Source organism: Danio rerio, chromosome 7 (assembly GCF_049306965.1).
Source record: "Danio rerio strain Tuebingen ecotype United States chromosome 7, GRCz12tu, whole genome shotgun sequence".
Taxonomy (NCBI): Eukaryota; Metazoa; Chordata; class Actinopteri; order Cypriniformes; family Danionidae; genus Danio; species Danio rerio.
The window spans coordinates 13,655,001-13,677,179 of record NC_133182.1 but is presented as its reverse complement, the minus strand read 5'-3'; the positions used below and the strand labels follow the sequence as shown (position 1 = coordinate 13,677,179).

Sequence of the window (22,179 nt, the reverse complement as noted above, 5' to 3'; positions counted from 1 at the left end):
TAATTTTCAATTGGCTACAGAACAAACCAGATATAAAAAGAGATAGAACGACAGACAGACAGACAGACAGAACGACAGACAGACAGACAGACAGAACGTTAGACAGACAGACAGACAGACAGACAGACAGACAGATAGATAGATAGACAGACAAGACTAAGTTCAATGATGTATTAAAATTACTAAAACTAAAATAATAAAAACAACATATTTAAGAGGAAAACTAATATATTATATATAAATAAAAAACATTGTAAAAAAAAAAAAAAAAAAAAAAAATATATATATATATATATATATATATATATATATATATATATATATATATATATATATATAAATAAAAAACAAAAGCAATCATTTCAGGTCTACCATCAGTCCATAGTTGTACATGTGTCAGAACAGGCTTTGAACTTGTCACCAGATAAGATGATAAAACAACAAACTAGGTCATGTGAGCTCTAACCTTATGTACTGAGGCGGCGCTTTTCCTTGCACAACGTCCTTGCTAACGTCCACAGACACAATGTCTGAATGTGGCACCTCGAACATGGGGTCTAGCAGCAGTTTTTCCTATTGGGAAAAGGGGGCAGTTTATGAAATCACAAGAGCATGTGTCATATATACACCAGCCTGCCAAATCTGAGGAAATGAAAACTTCTGACAATACAAAAAAAAAAAAAAAATAGAGTTTTCTTACCATTATGGATCTGAGTCCACGTGCTCCAGTTTTACGCTCCAAAGCCAATCTGGCAATCGCTCTCAGAGCATCAGGTGTCATGTTGAGCTCACACTAATACACATTAAAGACAAATATATTATTAGAAATATCATATTAATAATAGCACTTGTAATAATAATAATAAAAATATTACTATTAATATAAAAAAACAGATGTAATAAAAAAATATATTAAAAATGAGAGAAAAATGGCAAAAAATATTTAATTAATTTTATTATATTATAATTTTATTTATTCAATTCAACTCAAGTTTACTTGTGTGGCACTTTACAATAAATATTTGCCAAAGGCCCTTCATAAAAAACCCACATTATTAAATTACAGTAATTTTTTTTATTTGTATATTATGTTAGTATTATTATATTATCTTTTAATTAAGACAATGCAGGTGAATTGGGTAAAAAAAACTAATATTTAATCACCATACACCCCCAGATGACTTAGTACATTAACAATTGCAAACACTTTTGTATAACAAGTTTTCTAACATTTGCAATATATACAAAAAAAAGCATTATTAATGAAATATGTTAAAATGTGCATACATTTCTAGCACAAAAATCTAAACAAAGACTTTTACTGGCTTTTACTGTAAAAATAGGTCAACAATTAGGGGAAAAACAAAAACAAATGATACACTTTTTTATAATGAAGCAAACAATATCCATTCATCATATAATCAGGATATAATTAGGCATATGTCAGAATTTTTAGCCCCCTTATATATTTAGTTTTCTTTTTTAAATATTTCTCAAATTATCTTTAACAGTGGAAAGAAATTTTCACAGTATGTCTGATAATATTTTTTCCTCTGGAGAAAGTCTTATTTGTTTTATTTCGGCTAGAATAAAATCAGTTTTTAATTAAAAAAAAAACATTTTTGGGACAAAATTATTAGCCCCTTTAAGCTATTTTTTTCAGATAGTCTACAAAACAAACCATTGTTATACAATAACTTGCCTAATGACCCTAACCTGCCTAGTTAATGTAATTAACCTACTTAGGCCTTTATATGTCACTTTAAGCTGTAGAGAAGTGTATTAAAAATATCTTCTAAAATATTATTTACTGTCATCATGACAAAGATAAAATAAATCAGTTATTAGAGATGAGTTATTAAAACTATTATGTTTAGAAAAGTGTTGAAAATGTTTCATTCCGTTAAACAGAAATTGTGGGGGGAAAAAATAAACAAGGGGGGCGCTAATAATTCAGATGGCTAATTATTCTGACTTCCACTGTATGCATGTATGAACAAATCCCTATTTATAAACCTTCAGAATAGGAATAAAACTATAAAGTTAAAATCATGTACTGTAATTGAAATCTACAGGCACAAATTAATAAACTAAAATTTTTTATTTAACTAGACTGAAATTCTTTTCATTAGACTAAACTTTAAAATGACAGGTGCAAAGATAACAGTGTTTTAGCCAGCAGTTTAATTTTTGTGTGGTTTAAATGGTTGTTTCTATTTATAAGACCATTTTTCACAACATAAATGATACCTTTAAAGTTAACTTGTCTTTAAACCCTAGATTAAGTGAAGTTTATTCATAAACTAATTTCGAGAGGATCACGTGCTTATGATTTATCACGTCCAGTCTCGCATTTGCTAATCACTAATCTTCCAATCATATGAGCCCTAAGGCACCATAAATAGCCTAAGTTTTCAGTTCACTTTATCTTCGTTTGGAAGACCGCTCAGCCTCAGACTGTGCTCCAGCTATCCAATTATAGCCGCTCATCTCCAAAACAGCAACTTCTACAAACAGATCCAGCATTTATTCATCATCATCACCATCATTATCATCCGCAACTGCTACCGCTATCTTCTATTCCCTCCAACAATCAATATCTCCAACAAAACAAGCCATCATGAACAACGAGAACATCAACGAGCAAGCTAACAACCAGCCAGACCTTCTCAACTCTCCCTCCGAAAACCAACCTCTCCCCGCTCCGCCTGGCTCTCAACCCGAACCCGAGGCCGTCACAAGAGGCCGACGCATGACACGCTCCACCGCTACTAGGTCCCGTCAAAACTTATCACCAACGCAATCCACTCCAAGGCAACAAATCTCTTCACCTACCTCATCTTATATCTCCGCAACCTCCTCAGTCCTCCATCCAAGTAGAATCACCGTATCAGAAATCAGGAACAAGCTCGCCATCCTCGGAATCAACGCTCCCAAAAATCTCAAAAATACGGAACTCCTAAAACTTTACAAAAACGCAACATCGGACTCCCTCCCCTCTGCAAGTCCTCCTCCAAGATCAGCCGCTCAGGAAAATCCGATTCGATTCACTCCATACCCGCAAGCCTCCCGTTCACAACCAGGAAAGAAGAAGTCAAAACAAAAACACACAGCAAGCCACTCCCACGCAAGATCGCAACACCAGGAAACTCAGCCTCCTCCGATGACGTCACTCATTCTCCCACAGCAGGACTCCATTCAAGAGAACTCAGCCTCTCTCCCTCTCCCTCTAACTCTTTCTACCCCCTTCTCCTGGCCCCCCGCCCCCTCTAGCTCTCTCATTAGCCCTCATCTCCCTTCTACCTCCAATGCTCAGTTTCATCCTGCTATTTCTGCTCCCCCTGCTCTTCCTCCAAATCAATCCTCTTCTTTCCCCCCCCCTCCTCCCCCGCTCCCCCCCCCTTCCTCCCAAAACCTGCCTTTTGCATCTCAAAATCCTCCAATCAATATTCCATCTTTTTCTTCTTCACTTCCCCTCGCTCACTCTAACTCTAACCCTACCTACTCCTTTTCTATTCCTAATCAAGTTTCTTCTACACGCCCCCCTTTCACTCTGTCATCTGCCACGCCCCTCCCACCGCCGAATAACGCTCTAGCTATGGAACCTCCACCCATCTCTAATTCAGCCCGCAACTTAATCCTCTCAGGTGCGGATATTGACCTCATTTCACTCCTCTCACCTATAGCACCCCCTGCGGCAGAACGCCAGGTTGATTGCGGCGAATTTTCAGTATCCCTCAAATCTTCAGTCAATAATCAGTCCCGCACCCTAACCTTAGCCGAATTTTTCATAGCCTTTTCAAGATTCACCGACATAATTTGTTCAGTATTTCCCCATAGGAGACGCGAGCTTAATGATTACATGGCCATTATTGCCGAGCTCGCGCTATTCTATGGGGGCACCCACTTTTTCACTTACCACAAGCTATTCTCTGCTAAATGCGCTCTGCGCGTTACTCAGTGGAATCAGTGTCCCTACTGGGGGGCTTTGGACACTGAGCTCCACAACAGGGTATTTTTGGGTTGCCGCAATCTAACCTGTGCTGTCTGTCGCTCCTGTCTGCACCCCACTACCTCCTGTCCTTTAGTTAACCCTCTTCCTGATCCAACTCAACCTCCTTCTAAATCTACCAGCTACGTTCCTAACCCTTCCAGTCGTAACATTTCTTCTATTTTTTCTATCCCTACTAAACCCTCCCTTCCTAGCCGTGACATCTGCCACAACTTCAACATGGGTAGATGTCATAGGATGCCATGCAGATACCTTCACCTGTGCTCCTACTGTGGCGGCGCTCACGCCAAGATAATCTGCCAAATCCTAAGAGCTAATAATAAAAAATCAAAAAATTATTTGTCGACTCCTGTGAATATTTCTAACCTTGCTCGGGAACTAAGTTCTCACCCTGATACTAACTTTTCTGATTTTCTCATTTCAGGTCTAACCCACGGATTCCACCCAGGTGTTGCAGCTCTCCCTTCACTTAATTTAATCTGTCCTAACCTGCAGTCTGCGACTTCCGAACCCGAAACAGTCGATTATCTTATTAAAAAAGAAATCGACAACAAATTTATGATCGGACCTTTTAAGGCTCCTCCATTCAATATTTCACGCATTAGCCCCATTGGTGTCGCAACTCGAAAATTTTCCGGCAAAAAACGCCTCATAGTCGACCTTTCGTCCCCACATAATTCCTCTTTCCCTAGCATTAACAGCACGATACCACTAGAAGAATATACGCTCAACTATCACGACATCGATCAAGCAATCTCTCTTATTAAGATAGCCGGCCACAACGCCTGGCTAGCCAAAGTAGACATCTCTTCTGCCTTTAAAATCATGCCAATCCACCCAGACTTCTGGCACCTTTTTGGCATTTATTGGCGCAATCAATTCTATTTTGCAGTCCCACTAACCTTCGGATGCAAAAGCAGCCCAAAAATATTTTACATGATGTCAGAAGCATTATGCTGGATTCTATCCAATAATTACGGAATTCCATACCTCATCCACCTTCTAGACGATTTTCTCATTATTTCTCCCCCGTCATCTCCTCCAGCCAAACACTTAGCGATCACCTAACAAGTTTTCGCTGATCTCGGAATTCCTCTAGCAGAGGAAAAAACTTCAGGCCCCAGTACTTCAATCGAATTTCTGGGCATTAATCTAGACTCGCACAAATTTCAAGCATCCCTCCCCAAAGAGAAGATCGATCGGATAATTTCTCTATCCCAAATCTTCCTCGAAAAACAGATGTGCACAAAACGAGAACTCCTATCAATTCTCGGCCATCTAAATTTCTCTATGCGCATCATTCCACAGGGCCGCCCCTTTATTTCACACCTCCTTCAACTATCCACCACAGTTCAAGGTTTAGAAGAAATAATTATTCTCTCTAAACCAAGTCGCGATGAACTCTGCTTATGGATCTCTTTCCTTAAGCAATGGAACGGCTGTTCCTTTTTCTATAGCGACTTAACAACTTCCCCCATCGACATTAACCTATACACAGACGCTGCCCCCTCTATTGGTTTCGGCGGCTACTACAAAGGACACTGGTTTGCCTCAACATGGCCACCCCAATTCAATTCCATTCCAAAAGACCAATGTTCTTCAGCCCTATTCGAACTCTACCCCATTGTCGCAGCAGCCATCTTGTGGGGGGACGAATGGTCTACTTTTAGCATTCTCATTCACTGCGATAATGAAGCCACAGTGCATTGCATCAACAAAAGGCGCTCTCACTCCCAAGCACTTATGCCATTTTTAAGACGCCTTATCTGGATATCTGCTAAAAAACAATTTATCATGATTGCTGAACATGTACCTGGTTGCAAAAACCAAATTGCTGACTCTCTCTCTCGCTTCTCTCTACAGAAATTCTGGCAACTGGCCCCGGAAGCAGACCCTCACCCAACGCCTGTACCTCCGTATTCAGAAACGATATTGCCATAAACCACCCACTTCATAATCTTCACCAAACTTCTCTATCTCTCATCCTGCAAGCAATAGCTCCTAGAACCCTCAATGCATACCTCACAGCATGGAATTCGTTCAAACAATTCCATATTCTACACCAACTTCCTTTCCCTGATTTTTCTCTCCTCTCTATCACTTCCTTTATATCCCACCTTCACACCGCAAATCACCTACAAGCCAGTTCAATAAAGAGCTACCTTAGCGGGATCCAGTTCTTTCACAAATTAATCCATGGGTCTCCTTCCGACGCCATCACAAATTCGCAAACCTCCCTTCTTATCAAGGGTATTCAGAAAAACCACCCCACCAGCCCTGATGCTAGACAACCCATCACACTCAAAATCCTTACCTCATGCATCTACACCCTTCGCAAAGGGTATATTTCCTCCCATACAGCCCGCACCTTAGATGCTATGTTTAATCTAGCATTTTTCGGGTTTCTTAGATGTTCCGAATTAACAGTTACATCTAAATTTAACCCTCTACTCCACCCCACCATCTCAGATCTAGCTTTGCAAGATAAGGAAACCATCTCTTTCCTTATCAAACAAAGCAAAACAGATCAAATCCAGAAAGGACACTCTATCCTCATTTTCGACATACCTTCACCTACTCGCCCATTCCAAACCCTCCTAGCCTATCTTAATCTAAGAAAATCTCAAGTAGCTAACCCTATGGCCCCGCTTTTTACTGACGACGCTAACCGTCCAGTATCTCGATTCTGGTTCCAAAAACACCTTAAAGAAATTCTTCGCCTATCAGGTTTTTCCCCAGAGCCTTTTTCCAGCCACTCATTCAGGATTGGCGCAGCCACTACAGCAGCCTCTAACGGGCTCTCACACAATCAGATCCAGACCCTTGGTCGCTGGTCTTCTGAAGCTTTCAAATCTTACATACGCCTCAGTAAATACCACCTCAAGGAAGCACAACAGGCTCTAACCAACCCCCAAGCAACTCCTCACAAGGCTCCAACTCACAAAGGTACCTAATAGAGCCTCAATTCTCGCTAGAGTCATCCTAACCAAACTCAGCAGAAGCCTAATCGTCCACCCATGGCACCCCTACAGGTTTTGCCAAGGACGCCCCCAAAGGCCATTACAGCTAGCATTTCAGCAACCTCAATTTGTTATACAAACTCGGACTTCCACTGAGGTCGCTCCGAGCTCCAACTCTCGCAAGAGTTATACAAATCCTCTCTCCCACTCACAGATATCTATCTTTTCCTATCTGCAATCTACCCTCAAGCTCTGACCTCCACAAAGGTCGCTCCGAGTTCCAACTCTCTCAAGAGTTACTCTCTCCCACTCAATGCTACCTATCTCCCCCTATCTTCACTCTACCCCCAAGCTCTGACCTCCACAGAGGTCGCTTCAAGCTCCAATTATCACAAGAGTTACTCTCTTCCACCCACCGCCTCCTACCTCCTAGCGCTTACCTCCGCAGAGGTTGCTCCAAGCTCCAACCCTCGCAATAGTTACCCTAAAACCGGTCTTCCACCCACTGCTCCCTATCCCCCTAATCTATACTCTACCCCCTAGCTCTGACCCCCGAAGGGGTCGCTCCTTGCTCCAACTCTCGCAAGAGTTACCCTTAAAACCTCTCATGGCTAACCCCTACCTCACCGCTAACCAGCACCTCCCATCTACACGCTACCTCCAAGCCATGACCTCCGCAGAGGTTGCCCCTATCTACACTATCCTCAAGCTCAAACCTCCGCAGAGGTCGCTCCTATCTACACCCTACCCTCAAGCTCTAACCTCCGCAGAGGCCGCTCCAAACTCAAACTCTCACAAGAGTTACTCCCTCCCACTCATTGCTCCTCCCAGCTACACTCTACCCTCAAGCTCAAACCTCCGCAGAGGTCGCTCCTATCTACATCCTACCCTCAAGCTCTAACCTCCGCAGAGGCCACTCTAAACTCAAACTCTCACACGAGTTACTCCCTCCCACTCATTTCTCCTCCCAGCTACACTCTACCCTCAAGCTCAAACCTCCGCAGAGGTCGCTCCTATCTACACCCTACCCTCAAGCTCTAACCTCCGCAGAGGCCGCTCCAAACTCAAACTCTCACAAGAGTTACTCCCTCCCACTCATTGCTCCTCCCAGCTACACTCTACCCTCAAGCTCAAACCTCCGCAGAGGTCGCTCCTATCTACATCCTACCCTCAAGCTCTAACCTCCGCAGAGGCCACTCTAAACTCAAACTCTCACACGAGTTACTCCCTCCCACTCATTTCTCCTCCCAGCTACACTCTACCCTCAAGCTCAAACCTCCGCAGAGGTCGCTCCTATCTGCACCCTACCCTCAAGCTCAAACCTCCGCAGAGGCCACTCTAAACTCAAACTCTCACACGAGTTACTCCCTCCCACTCATTGCTCCTCCCAGCTACACTCTACCCTCAAGCTTCGACCTCCACAGAGGCGCTCCGAGCTCCATCTTTCGTAAGAGCTACTCTCCTCCACTCACTGCTCCATACCTTCACTCTACCCTGACCCCCGCAGGGGTCACTTAGAGCTCCAACTCCCACAAGATTCACTCAAAGTTCTCTTTACACTGCTTCAAACAACCTATTCTCCCCTTCTTCATAACCCTGAAAACCATGACCCCCGCAGGGGTTCCTTCAAACTCTAACTCCAGCAAGAGATAATAGAATCCTCTCTTCACCCTTATTAATCCTATCTAATTAATGCCCATGCATTTAACCTTTTTCCTTCTATTATATCCAGCAGCCGGATATAGCTCTAAATTTCCTGCCTTTTGGGGGGTTTTCTCTTTGAATACGCGGCTGCTGTCCCGAGCGATTAATTTCTGCATTTTGGGGAGTTCTGAGATCCACCGAGCTCAGGCTCCCTTCTTGCTCTGCCAACGGGAGGAAGCCCCGGGCTCGAGGAGCCCTTGAGCTCGGGGCTCTCTCCCGGGACAGCATGCCAAATAAGCTTTGTAAATCATCAGCTAAGTGTGAACTCTTGAAGTGAAGTTTATTCATAAACTAATTTCGAGAGGATCACGTGCTTATGATTTATCACGTCCAGTCTCGCATTTGCTAATCACTAATCTTCCAATCATATGAGCCCTAAGGCACCATAAATAGCCTAAGTTTTCAGTTCACTTTATCTTCGTTTGGAAGAAACCCCCCTCCTCCCCTATTCTCCTCCTTTACCTGCGACTGGGCGGCACGGCGGTCCAGTGGTTAGCACTGTGAACCACACAGCAAGAATACTGCCGGTCTTAGTTCGATAGGACCGGTGAGTGTTTCTGTGGGGAGTTTGTATGTCCTTCCCGTGTCCGCGTGGGTTTTCCCCGGGTTCTCCGGTTTCCTCCCACCATCCAAAGACATTCAACATACTTAACAATCAAGCCTGTCTAATTCCTTACGTTCCCTTAGCTACAGCGGCAGGGGAGTTCTGAGATCCACCGAGCTCAGGCTCCCTTCTTGCTCTGCCAACGGGAGGAAGCCCCGGGCTCGAGGAGCCCTTGAGCTCGGGGCTCTCTCCCGGGATAGCATGCCAAATAAGCTTTGTAAATCATCAGCTAAGTGTGAACTCTTGAAACATATTTAGTAATAACAGTGGAAGAGCCCCCCTCTATTATTAGCCCCCCTCTATATTTTCTTCCCCAATTTCTGGTTAATGGAAAGAAGATTTTCTAAAGATAATAGTTTTAATAACTAATTTCTAATAACTGATTTCTTTTCTTTGCCATGATGGCAGAACATAATATTTGACTGGGTATTTTAATCTTAGTATATTTTTAAAGTTAGGGTAATTAGGCAAATCATTGTACAATGATGGTTTGTTCTGTAGACAATTGAAAAAAAAATGCTTTAGGTGACTGACAATATTGACCTTAAAATACTTTAAAAAAAATTAAAACAGCTTACATTCTAGCCGAAATAAAACAAATAAGACTTTCTCCAGAAGAAAAAATATCATATGAAATACTATGAAAAACATCTTGCTCTGTTAAACATCATCTGGGAAATATTTGAAAAAAAAAAAAAAAACTTCACAGGAGGGCGAATCATTCTGGCTTCAACTGTATGAGAACAAAGCAAAAAAAGGCACTATCCTGGTAAAATAAAGGATAGATAAAAATAAATAAATAAAATATAAAAACCAACCTTGTCCATGCTGAAGAGAGCCTGATACTGAGGCACGACAGCATTGCGTGGCTCTGTGAGGATCCGCACCAGCGTCTCCTCATCCAGACTGTGCAGAGGAACCACAACAGGGAGACGACCCACAAACTCAGGGATCATTCCGAACTCAATAAGGTCTCGGGCCTCCACATGTTTCAGAAGCCGGTCCTTCTCCTCGATCTCGGCCACAGCATCCACTTCTCCACCGGTGGTGTTGGCCAGATCAGCTGCTGCCGCCGCTCTTCTGCCTTTCCCCATGTTAGACGGTGTACCAAACCCAAGATACTGCGAGTAGGAAAGCAAGGGTGACATTAAATTTACAGTACATTGAGGTCGGTAGGATTTATTTTTTTGTCTCTTATGTTCACTAAGGGGCCAGTGCACACTAAGGGCGTACTCACACTATGCTATCCGAACTATACCCAGGCACGGTTCGTTTGAGAAGTGTGAGTGCTCTGACCAGGCTCAGGCGCGGTTCAGTTGGCCGGCCCTGGCCCAGTTGGAAGAGGTGTGCCAGAGCACGGCTCACTTTGGCACGGTACGCTTGTAGTGTGAGTGCAAAGCATGCCAGAGGGACTGTTTGATATGGATTTATTAATCATTCTTACTGTTTAATGGATAAAAACTGTCGTAGATTATTAAAGACGCAAACCCTTCACTGCACAACAGCTGCACCTTCAGAAAACCTCCTAATACATGCAGCATGAGGACTCTATGATTGTTTATAAGTGTCAGAAGTGGCTGATCTTTTCAGCAAATTATATTTGACTGCATGTTACAGCATCCCAAAGGAATAAAATGATATAAACAAAGAAATGTGCTAAGCGAGAGTGCTTCTCTTCGGTTAAACTGAACAGTGCATCATTGATGATGTAAGCGCGATCTGGTTTGGTGCAGTGTGAGTGCTGACCGTCAGGGGAGAAGGGGAGGGGGGACAAGCATGCTTCGGCACGATTCAAGGCAACTGTATATAGTGTGAGTACGCCCTAGGAGGCCTAATGGATAGTTGGACTTACATTTACATTTAGTCATTTAGCAGACGCTTTTATCCAAAGCGACTTACAAATGAGGACAAGGAAGCAATTTACACAACTAAGAGCAACAATGAATAAGTGCTATAGGCAAGTTTCAGGTCTGTAAAGTCTAAGAAGGAAAGTATTAGTAGTGTTAGTAGTTTTTTTTTTTTTTTTTTGGGGTACAGTTAGTGTGATATTCAGAGAGGCAATTGCAGATTAGGAAGTGAAGTGGAGACTAAATAGTTGAGTTTTTAGTCGTTTCTTGAAAGTAGCGAGTGACTCTGCTGTTCTGATGCAGTTAGGGAGTTCATTCCACCAACTGGGCAGATTGAGCGTGAGCGTGAGCGAAAGTGATTTCTTTCCTCTTTGGGATGGAACCACGAGGCGACGTTCATTCACAGAACGCAAGTTTCTGGAGGGCACATAGATCACATAGACTTGTGATCGGAAAGTTGGTGGAAGTGAATAACCAGTGCTCTCACCACCCTCAACTCAACAGCTGAGTCCCTTGAGCAAAGCACCGATCTCCCAAACGTCACGACTTTCACTTTTACTAACGGCGAGTTCAGACTGCATGGTTTTAGCCCTTTGATCTTGACTTGCTAACAGGTTTTGAGAAATTGAGTAGTTAAAACACTACTTTTCGGTCTGTTTGGACCCAAGAAATGGAGAAAAAACATTGGATATTTGCAGGTGCACCCATGTTTGTTTTTAATACCACAACCGGATCGAAAAAGAAAAAAGTTGGAGAGAAACTGCTAATTCCTTTCAAAACCCAAGTGAGGAAAATAAGTGCATTTTCTACCCCATTAAAGGCTTCTTTCTCATTATGTAGTTAACAACAAAAGATATACTACGTGACCTCGCATTGTTTCCATGTAATTTCAAGCGTGTTTGTTGTGAGACAATTTGCGGATCGAGACAAAGCTGTCGGCGATTCTCATATTGTAAAGTCACGCAGTGTGAAACCTCGTTGCAATGCATCTTGCAGTGTAAACACAGCAGCGACAGAATGCTACCCCAGATAGTCATGCAGTGTGACGCGACTACTTTAAGAAGTAGCAGTGCAGTCTAAACTCAACATAAGCCAATGGCAAACAACTTGCACAGACAAAAAAAAAAGTACTTTTATCGGCTCACGACTGGTTCTGTGTGGACAAAAAAGCTCAGAGTTCTGAACAGCTTAGTGCCTGAGTGAGAAGACGTGTCTTTCAACACCTGCAAGGCGGCAGTAATCCGTTTACTCATCCACAAACAGAAACAGGAACTTCCAAAACGTACACAGATCGTAAACAAAGCTTGTTTTTGAAAGTCGTGAAAACATTATATTGCTGAGTTCTTTGATTTGAGCAAATTATAATGCAGAAAATGTACTTGTGGTACTCTCCCATTCTCTGCACTCTAAAGGTTGGTTTATATGCCGCTAATTTGATTGAGTGCGCGTGGCGAATGTGACATCATGTCAGTGTTAGCGCATGTCTTTGGATTTGTAGGGGAAACCGGAGCACCCGGAGGAAATCCACTCGAACACGGGGAGAACATGCAAACTCCACACAGAAACGCCAACTGACCCAGCCAAGACTCGAACCAGCAACCTGTGCCACCATGCAGCCCCTTATTTGTTTTATTTATAGTTAAATGCATTCATTTAGCAACTTCACTCGCTGAATTCTTCTTTACTACTGTTTTGTCGTGACAGTTACTTCGAGTGGACCCCCTTGTTGTTACAAATAATAAAATTAATTTGTGATGCGGAGTCAGGCGAAAGTATAAATCAGCCTTAAGTTTACCCAACTATGACAATGACTTTTGCTGCTGAGAAACACAGAAATGTGAAATGGATTTACTGTTTAAAACAGTGCACGCATGCGCACACGCACGAACGCATGCACAGAAAATAACTCCCTTAAAAGTCACCTTCTCGTTCTTTCTCCTGCTGATGATGCGGTCAAGTCCATTAAAAGCTCCAGATGCTACAAACAGGATATTGGTGGTGTCGACCTGCACCGTTTCTCCTCTCAGCTTCCTGGTGTTCTTCTCTGGAACATTAACAATAGTGCCTTCCAGCAGCTTCAGTAACCCCTGGTTTAAAAAACAACAACAACAACACAACAGGTGTCATATTATCACTATAATGATACTTCCAATAACACATCAGATTTGTAGGCTCAGTATTGTTTGTATACTTAATGCGTAGAAGCCACATATTGCAAAAATAAGTGCGTCACATTTATTGTCAGTCATTAAAGAAGTACAGTAGGAATAGAGAAGTGAGATTTCAAGAATGACAGTGTCTGTAAATCGTTAACAGCCTTGTGAGTGTGCTTGTGATTTAGGTCAAAGTTCAGCTGAATATCGGTAATGTCTGTCATCACTTTCAGTGACTGACCTGCTGCACTCCCTCTCCTCCCACGTCCCTTAACTGATGGATTCCGGGAACACTGCCGATCTTGTCCACTTCGTCCAGGAACACGATACCTGGAACAATTTCCACATCTCAATCGAGCTTTAAAGTCAGCATGAAATGGTAGTAGTAATCATCATTGTTGAAGATGATATCGATATTGAAGTAAAATGGCTTAATGGGATAGTTCACGCAACAATACAAATGTACTCCATATTCACTCTTCCACCTTTTGAAGTTTGTTATTTTCGGATAAAATAATAGATAAAATAATTTATTTATTTTGAAGAAAGTTGGAAACCGGTAGTCACTGACATATTGCTGTCCAAATTGTTTTAGTTGAATCAAATGAACTTTTCTAGTCAACTCAACTTACTTTAGTCAAAGTGACAAAAACTATTACATTAAACCTGACTAACCTGTTGAAATAAAGTATCATAAAAACATTTGTTGTCATGACTTTTTTCCATATACTTTTTTACAATGTAGGAAATAAATAAATTACTCAAAAATTACTCAAAATATCTTCTTTTGTGTTTAAGTGGAAGTGTTCAAGTGAAAGATGACTGAATGATGACAAGAAATTTTATTTTTGGGTGAACTATGCTTTTGATGAATGAAAAAAAAAAAAAGAAATGTCGGGCAGAACTCAACGTACATGCCTGTTACTGTAGGCCAGGGGTGTCCAAACTCGGTCCGGGAGGGCCGGTGTCCTGCAAAGTTTAGTTCCAACTAAACTATATGCCACAGCCATATCACCCTGCAGCCCAAGACCGGTTACTCACTGAAGCTAAGCAGGGCTGAGCCTGGTCAGTACCTGGATGGGAGACCACTAGGGAACACTAGGTTGCTGATGGAAGTGGTGTTAGTGAGGCCAGCAGGGGGCGCTCCACCTGCGGTCTGTGTGAGTCCTAATGCCCCAGTGAAAGTGAAGGGGACACTACACTGTCAGTGGATGCCGTCTTTCGGATGAGACGTTAAACCGAGGTCCTGACTCTCTGTGGTCATTAAAAAATCCCATGGCACTTCTCGTGAAAGAGCAGCAGTGTAACCCCGGTGTCCTGGCCAATGTCCCTCTATCGGCCCTTACGATCATGGCCTCCCAATCATCCCCTTTCACCGAATTGGCTCTATCACTGTCTCTCCACTCCACCAATAGCTGGTGTGTGGTGAGCGCACTGGCGCCGTTGTCCTGTGGCTGCCATCGCATCATCCAAGGGGATGCTGCACACTGGTTGTGGTGTGGAGAGACCCCCCCTCATGATTGTAAAGCGCTTTGGGTGTATGGCCGTACACAATAAATGCGCTATATAAATACACATTACGTTACGTAACTTCAACCAGACACACCTGGGCTAGCTAATCAAGCTCTTCCAAGGCTTTCTAGAAACAACCTGCTTCAACACACCAGTAAAGATGGAGCTAAAATCTGCAGGACACTGGCCTTCTACGACTGAGTTTGGACACCCCTGCTGTAGGCATTTCAAAACACAGCAAATAAATACTTGCCATTTAAACTTTAAGAATGCCTTTTAAAAAGATTCAGATTGTTGTATTTGCAGTGGTGTTCATCAAAGCATCAAATAATAACGGATAAAGTTTAGCTCCTATTTAAAAACTGAAAATATAATATAACGTCGATAAGAAATGTAGCCATTTTCACTCTTGATGTTAATGGAATATTTAAAATTGATTAAAAAAACTTTAGTGTGAAGTGTTGGCTGTTATGTTTCAAAAACCCTTTTGCAATTTTATTCATTTGAAACATTTGTATTCCCTGAACATTTATCAGTCTCTCCTGGATTTTGTACATTTTGCAAATTAAAATATTTGTGTATTTTCACAGCAAAAACACAGGAATTGAATTAAATGATGCCACAATTTGGGAAAGGCCAACACAAAATTCGTCATTTCAGGCTGAAGATATATATAAAAAATAAATATATAATACATATACAAAAATATAACTGTAAGGGATCAATTATTTGTACTATATTGTTTACATTTTTTCATTCTTTAGACTACATTGTATGTGTATTTTTAGATCATATTTTATGTGTAATTGTATTTATAGTAAATTCTTTCTTAAAACTCTACTTTTTGTATTAATATTATATGTTAGGCAACTAGGGTCTGAGAGTAACGTGATTTCGATTCTCTATATGTCCTGTAGAAGTGGTTGAATTAACAATAAAGCTGACATTATAAAATAAAGATATGCCAAAAAAAAAGCCGTAGAGTTCTTTTGTTATTGTACCAGTTGAAATACCCCGTTTTTGCAGTCATAATACTGTATATCACTATAAAAGCTTCAGCATTTATCACTAATTTAAAACATTATGAAGAAATAAGCTATTGCTGAAGAGGTTATTTTGATTTAAAGTTGACAAGGGGAGAATGGGAGAAAAATGTATACAGTTGAAGTTGAAATTATTCGGCCTCCTATGAATTTTGTTTTCTTTTTTAAATATTTCCCAAATGATGTTTAACAGAGCAAGGAATTTTTCACAGTATTTCCTATAATATTGTTTCTTCTGGTGAAAGTCTTATTTGTTTTATGTCAGCTAGAAAAAGGCTAAAAGTTTTAATTGTTTAAAAACCATTTTAAGATTAATATTATTACCCCCCCTTGAGCAATGCATTTTTCCAATTGTCTACAAAACGATCCACTGTTACACAAAGACATAATTACCCTAACTTGCCTAGTTAATCTAGTTAAGCCTTTAAATGCCACTTTAATTTGAATACTAGTGTAAAAATCTAAAATTTGTAAAAACCAGTGTGTGCTTTAAATTAAATCATTTCCATTTTCTATTATGTTTTGTTTTTCTATTTTTTGTTTTGCATTGATAATTTCAGTTATGGTTATATAATCATCTATAAATCTTAGTTATTCATTTTGTCATTCATCTGATTCATATTTTAAAATTAATTTATGTTTATCATTTATTATATATATATTCATTATTTTATGTATTTATTACTTTTTCTGCTTTTAGTGCTTTTTCCATTGTTTAGTCTTATTTTGATGGTGTTTCATGAAATGTTCCTCTCCACTAGTATGAGATTGCGAGTATGTCTCTAATTCAAGGTCTTGTGGCCTGATGTATAATAATCTTCTGTTATGTTTGTGCTGTTCAGACAAAGTATGATAGCGCACCGAAACTCATGCAACTAAGATTATTCAATAAACCCTGCTCTTTTATTATCATCACTTCTTATCCTGCTTCTGCTCTTCTCTGGCTTCCTTCCACAGTAGACTCCTATACTGATAGTAGACTGCTAATTTAATTAAATACAGGTTAACAGGTTTGGGTATTGGAAACTCTGCTTGTTTGTTGTCCAAATACCTGGAGAACAGGTATGGGAGACATTTCCTGACAAGATCTGGCGTAAGGGCTGGATCTAACACTGGTATCTTGAAAAATATCTAGTAAAATATCATGCGCTGTCATCATGGCAAAGATAAAATAAATCAGTGATTATAAATGAGTTATTATAACTATTATGTTTAGAGATGCCTTGACAAAATCTTCTTTCCATTAAACAAAAATTGGGAAGAAATATATACAGGGGGGCAAATAATTCAGAAGGGCTAACAATTCTGACTTCAACTGTATATAACATGTGCTGGTAAAATAAATGTTGATTTTCGTGGTGGTGCAAATACAAGAAATGTCTAGGAAATATAGTCTGTGATCTTTAATTCATGTTACTAAATTGTAAATGTAGTCTGTTAGAACTGTTACCTTGCTGAGCTTTCTCGATCACATAGTTGGCGTCCTGCAGTAGTTTTGCGATGACTGACTCGATGTCTTCTCCCACATACCCTGCCTGGGTCAGCGTGGTGCAGTCACAGATTGCAAAGGGGACATCCAGGCATTTGGCCAGCGTTTGAGCCAGAAGTGTTTTACCTGTTTAAAAAAAATGTAATACAAATTTAGATACTTACGATTACTTAAAAACTTTCACATTGCTCTCTGGAACACTTTTCCCCCTCATTAACTCTTGTTGTTTTATTAAATTGCAGTGTCAAATCAGCTTCCCTGGCTACTATATGGCAGATACAAGTGAAACATATAACACGCTCTCATAAATGCAACTGAGAAACAAATCGATTGGATAACTTGGATAAAAAGACAACACAGTAAAAAGCAAATAGTTGACTTTAAAGCGAGTAAACCTATTGACTTAAAATTAGTAAGTAGGGCCGCATGAATAATCTGAAAAAAGATTACAATCTGAATTCGACCCTACACACGATCACCCTACTTTTCTGCTTGATTCAGCCAATTATATTTTCAAGGTCATTAGAGAAGAGTTAAGGTGGACTCACAAGTCTTCACAGCAACATGGACACCTTCAAATGGCGTTAAAAGTGTCACATACTGTATTTATAAGGTATAATTCACCCAGAAATGTAATTTCTGTCTAAATGTAATGATGTATTTGCGGCTGCGAAATCACATGAGGCGACTGTGAGCTGTTTGTTCACTACCGAGAACGCACGTGTGCATACCAATCTGTGAATAACAAGTAATAAAGTTGTGAAAAACATTCAGTTTGTTGCACAGAGCGATGGTTTGTGAGGCGCTCTGAAAGAATGATTTGCATGGGGAAGTGAAAGTGAAGGTGGTGTTACACCAAATTCTGTGATCGTAATCTGTGACCCAAGTAGGCAATGTTCTCTTGCTCCCACAGGCACCGGCGCACACATCATTCAAATGATCATAACGCATTTTACAGTTATGATTTTGACAAGCATTTGATGTGTTTTTTCTTTCATAGCGAACACAGTGTTGTGCATGAAAATAAATGTTTATTGTGTCAGTAAAACTACACTAGCCTATATTATGTTGAATTTAATACAAGAAGGAATCTGAAAATGACAAATGTTTCATTTTACCAGTGAAAACAAATGGTCTAATAATGCTGTCAATGACAAATGACAAGCACATGTCTCAAACATAATAATTCAACTGTATAATTATGAATAGTTGTATTCTGATGTCATCACTTTACTGTGAATTAACAAACAGGACATAGTGAAAGTCTGTTCAAGTCCACCATCATGACTATACAAAACTTTGCATTTTAACCAACAGCAGAGCTACACATAGTCCTATAAATACTATAAAGTCCTATAAATATTTACATTTACATTTAGTCATTTAGCAGACGCTTTTATCCAAAGCGACTTACAAATAAGGATATTTGTCCTCATTTGTCCTCATTGTATAATATAAATATTATATTATTGTTTTACCATATGTTTGAGAATTAACAATAATAATAGCGTACCAATATTAACCTCTATTTTACTTCTAAAGAATCGTGGGAAAACCGTGATCGTTAAGCAAAAAAATTGTTATTCACATTTTAGCCAGAATCGTGCAGCCCTATTAACAAGTAAACAAACAACACGTATAATTATAAAAACATGTTCATTTTTAAGTAATTATGAGTTTTAAACTATTTTTTTAAGTAAACTAACTGAACTAGTTAATTGCTTTTTACAATGAAAGTCGAGTATAAACACATAAAACTTGAAAAAAAAGCTTGATTGCATTGCATCCCTTCTTGGTGTCAAATCATCCTTCAGAAATAGTTCTAAAAATGCTGAATTGCGTCCAAACCGTGTTTGAAATGAATTCGTCATTCAGTGCTTGGCATAAATTAGTACACCCCTCACAGATCTCGATTTTAAATTAACATTTTCTATAAGATGCTTTACAATAATATATTTGTGCATAGGTTAGTCAGTAACAAAGCCAATGTTTTGGACTCTTTAAATTTGGACCCTAATCTAACTAATTTAGCAAAAAAACTTAAGATCAAAAGTACACCCAAATTAATATGTTAGGAGAAAATCTTAAATAAAATTGTAATGAAGATGAAAAATCATGAGAAACATGAAACAATATAAAATTTAGTACATTTTTTTTTTTATATTTTATTGTTTTATTCAAGTGTATGATCTTTTAACTCCTAATTATGTTCAGCGACCATCTCTTATTTAGATTAATATAACTGTTTAATTAACATGAAAGAATACACAATTTAGCAATTGTTTTTTTGTTTTGCAATTCCTCATTTGAATTTAAATTGATTATCTTTTTATTATCTAATAATGTTCAGCAACCAAACTCTTATTTTACATAAAAATAAAAATTGTACAAAATATGTTGTTGTTGCAGTTCCCCTTTTGAATTTAAGTGTATTATCTTTTTATTCCTAATTATGTTCTGTAACCAAACTTATTTTGACTAAAATAATTCTTTAATATACATAAAAAATTAGAAAAGAGAATTTTTTTTTAATTTGTTGTTGCAATTCTTCATTTGAATTTAATTGTATTATCTTTTTTATTCCTAATTATGTTTTGGCAACCAAACTCTTATTTAATTAATGTAACTGTTTTGTTTAAATGCATCAAAAATGATTGTCTTTACTCACTGAGAAATGAATAAAAAATATTCATTTTCAAAAAGATGTATAGATGTGTAGTCATTTATGTATATATGGATTGAACAGTGAATTCAGTGTGTTTTGCTCTCACCAGAGCCAGTGGGTCCGAGCAGGACGATGTTGCTCTTCTCCAGCTTTATGTCGGTGTGTGTGGAGTCCAGCACTTCTCCTCCTCTCTTCTCGGGAGGAGTCTGCTGGTTCAGCTGCTGCTGCATGGAGGCGCCCAGTGCATTTCCATGAGGACTGATCCCTGCGATCTGAAGCAGCTCTGGACAAATCACACAACAGCAGCAAACACAAAAACAAAACAAAAAATATACAGTTGAAGTTAGAATTATTAGCCTTGCCTTTTTTTTTTTTTAAATATTTCCCAAATGATGTTTAACAGAGCATGAAATTTTTCACAGTATTTCCTATAATATTTTTTCTGCTGAAGATAGTCTTTTTTTGTGGCTGGAATAAAAGCAGTTTTAATTTTTTTTTATCCATTTTAAGGTCGATATTATAAGTCCACTTAAGCAATATTTTTTTCGATTATCTACAGAACAAACCACTGTTTTACAATGACTTGCCTGATTATCCTAACTTGCCTACTAACATAGTTAAACCTTTAAATGTCACTTTAAGCTGAATACTAGCATCTTGGAAAAACATCTAGTAAAATCTTCTCTCTCCAACAGGAATTGGACGGGAAAATATACAGGAAGGGCTAATAATTCTGACTTCAACCATATATAAAAATGAAATTAATTTGAAGCTTGAGCCCTGCACAAATGATTACCCAAATGCTCACGTTACAAAAATCCTTCATGCATTTATTATGAGTATTTAATGCAAATGTAGTGATTTAATGCAATGTTAGGGTTTTTTTTTTTTTTTAACCGATTGGTTAGTAATAGCAGTGTTGAAGGGCTGGGCAATTTGTCCTAAACTCAAAATCTCAATTAACTGAACATTTTAACCAGATTACGAATAATGAACAATTATTTATTTTTTTCTATTTTATTTTTTTGCCCTCATAGTTCACTGACAGGTTTTGTACAGTAAATATTTGCACATATCACAAGTGAGAAATTTCTGAATGAAGGGTGCATTACTTGATTTTAAAATATTAGGAATACAATAAATAGGAATAAAAGGAAACAAACACTATCTACGATGATTATTTACTGAACATCAACGTTGAACAATTGGATTTAAAACACGTACCTAAAGCGAACAGTCATTTATTTCTTATAAAAGTGAAAAAAACAAAAAACTGCACTTTTGGAAACTAAATAAAGTATTTTCAATGTTTTTCATATTAAAAGCAGAAAATAAGCAGCATTTTTTCTAAATAAAATAACTTTTGTATATCCTGTAAATAATATTTAAATAGTGCATTTCCTGAATCTTCTGTAAACAAATGTTTGAATGTAAATAATAATTTTATTCCAATGGAAAATGTGCCATCTCAAGGCATCTCTGTCGCAGCTGCCAATCATTGTTAATGTAGTGGAAAGTACGGCTCAAGAATGGGTCCATGCGTCCTACTTGACCAGAGATCAGATGCGGCTGCAAAAGTATAAGGCTTAATCCAAATTCTACCCCTTAGCCCTTCCCCCCAACCCTCGTTTTGCACGTGCCCGTAAAGGGGTATGGGTGTCTTAATTCTCCTTAGCTTAAAGGCGTAGGGCTACTGGCAAGGGGTATACACCCCTTCAAACTAAGATTTTTTAGGACCACACTTCAAACCAAGGGGTAATAAAAAAATTCCCAGAATACACCAGCCACAGCTGCACCCGGAAGTAAGGAGATCCACAAATTAGTATTTTTTGTCATTATTAGGAATTTTTACAACAAACAAGCACATGTTTTAATATATTCATAATCTTGTTCATGTTTTACCATCATATTTAAAAAAAAAAAACAAAGTCAGACTGAACGACAATGTAGACACGGCAAACACGAAAGAAAACGCCCCTGTAATTTGATGCCATCCACCCTTTACACTGTCCCGTGTTCTGAAATGATGCAGCAATTTTGCACGCGGCGTGTCTCAATTATAAAACCAGGAAGAAAATCAACTATTTTAACATTTCACCGCGGCCATTTAAATTGTTGCATGGATTGCATCATCAATTTTGAAGCTCCTATTGACGCTCATCGCCGCTGTTGTCACACTGCAGGAAAGTG

General features: G+C 39.2%; 1 protein-coding gene across 4 annotated transcripts in view; it reads right to left on the bottom strand.

Moving 5' to 3' along the window:
- clpxa (caseinolytic mitochondrial matrix peptidase chaperone subunit Xa) overlaps positions 1 to 22,179 on the bottom strand; it is a 39,975-nt gene that overhangs the window by 2,395 nt on the left and 15,401 nt on the right. For all 4 annotated transcript variants that reach the window (XR_012382383.1, XR_012382384.1, XM_021477471.2 and 1 more), the window contains 7 exon segments: positions 20,096 to 20,272; positions 17,286 to 17,450; positions 13,522 to 13,610; positions 13,050 to 13,214; positions 10,099 to 10,401; positions 701 to 793; positions 467 to 573 (listed from right to left, as the gene is read on the bottom strand). Coding sequence is in view for 2 of the 4 variants with exons in the window: in XM_021477471.2 (XP_021333146.1) it covers positions 467 to 573; positions 701 to 793; positions 10,099 to 10,401; positions 13,050 to 13,214; positions 13,522 to 13,610; positions 17,286 to 17,450; positions 20,096 to 20,272 (1,099 nt within the window). In the remaining 2 variants the exon portion in view is untranslated.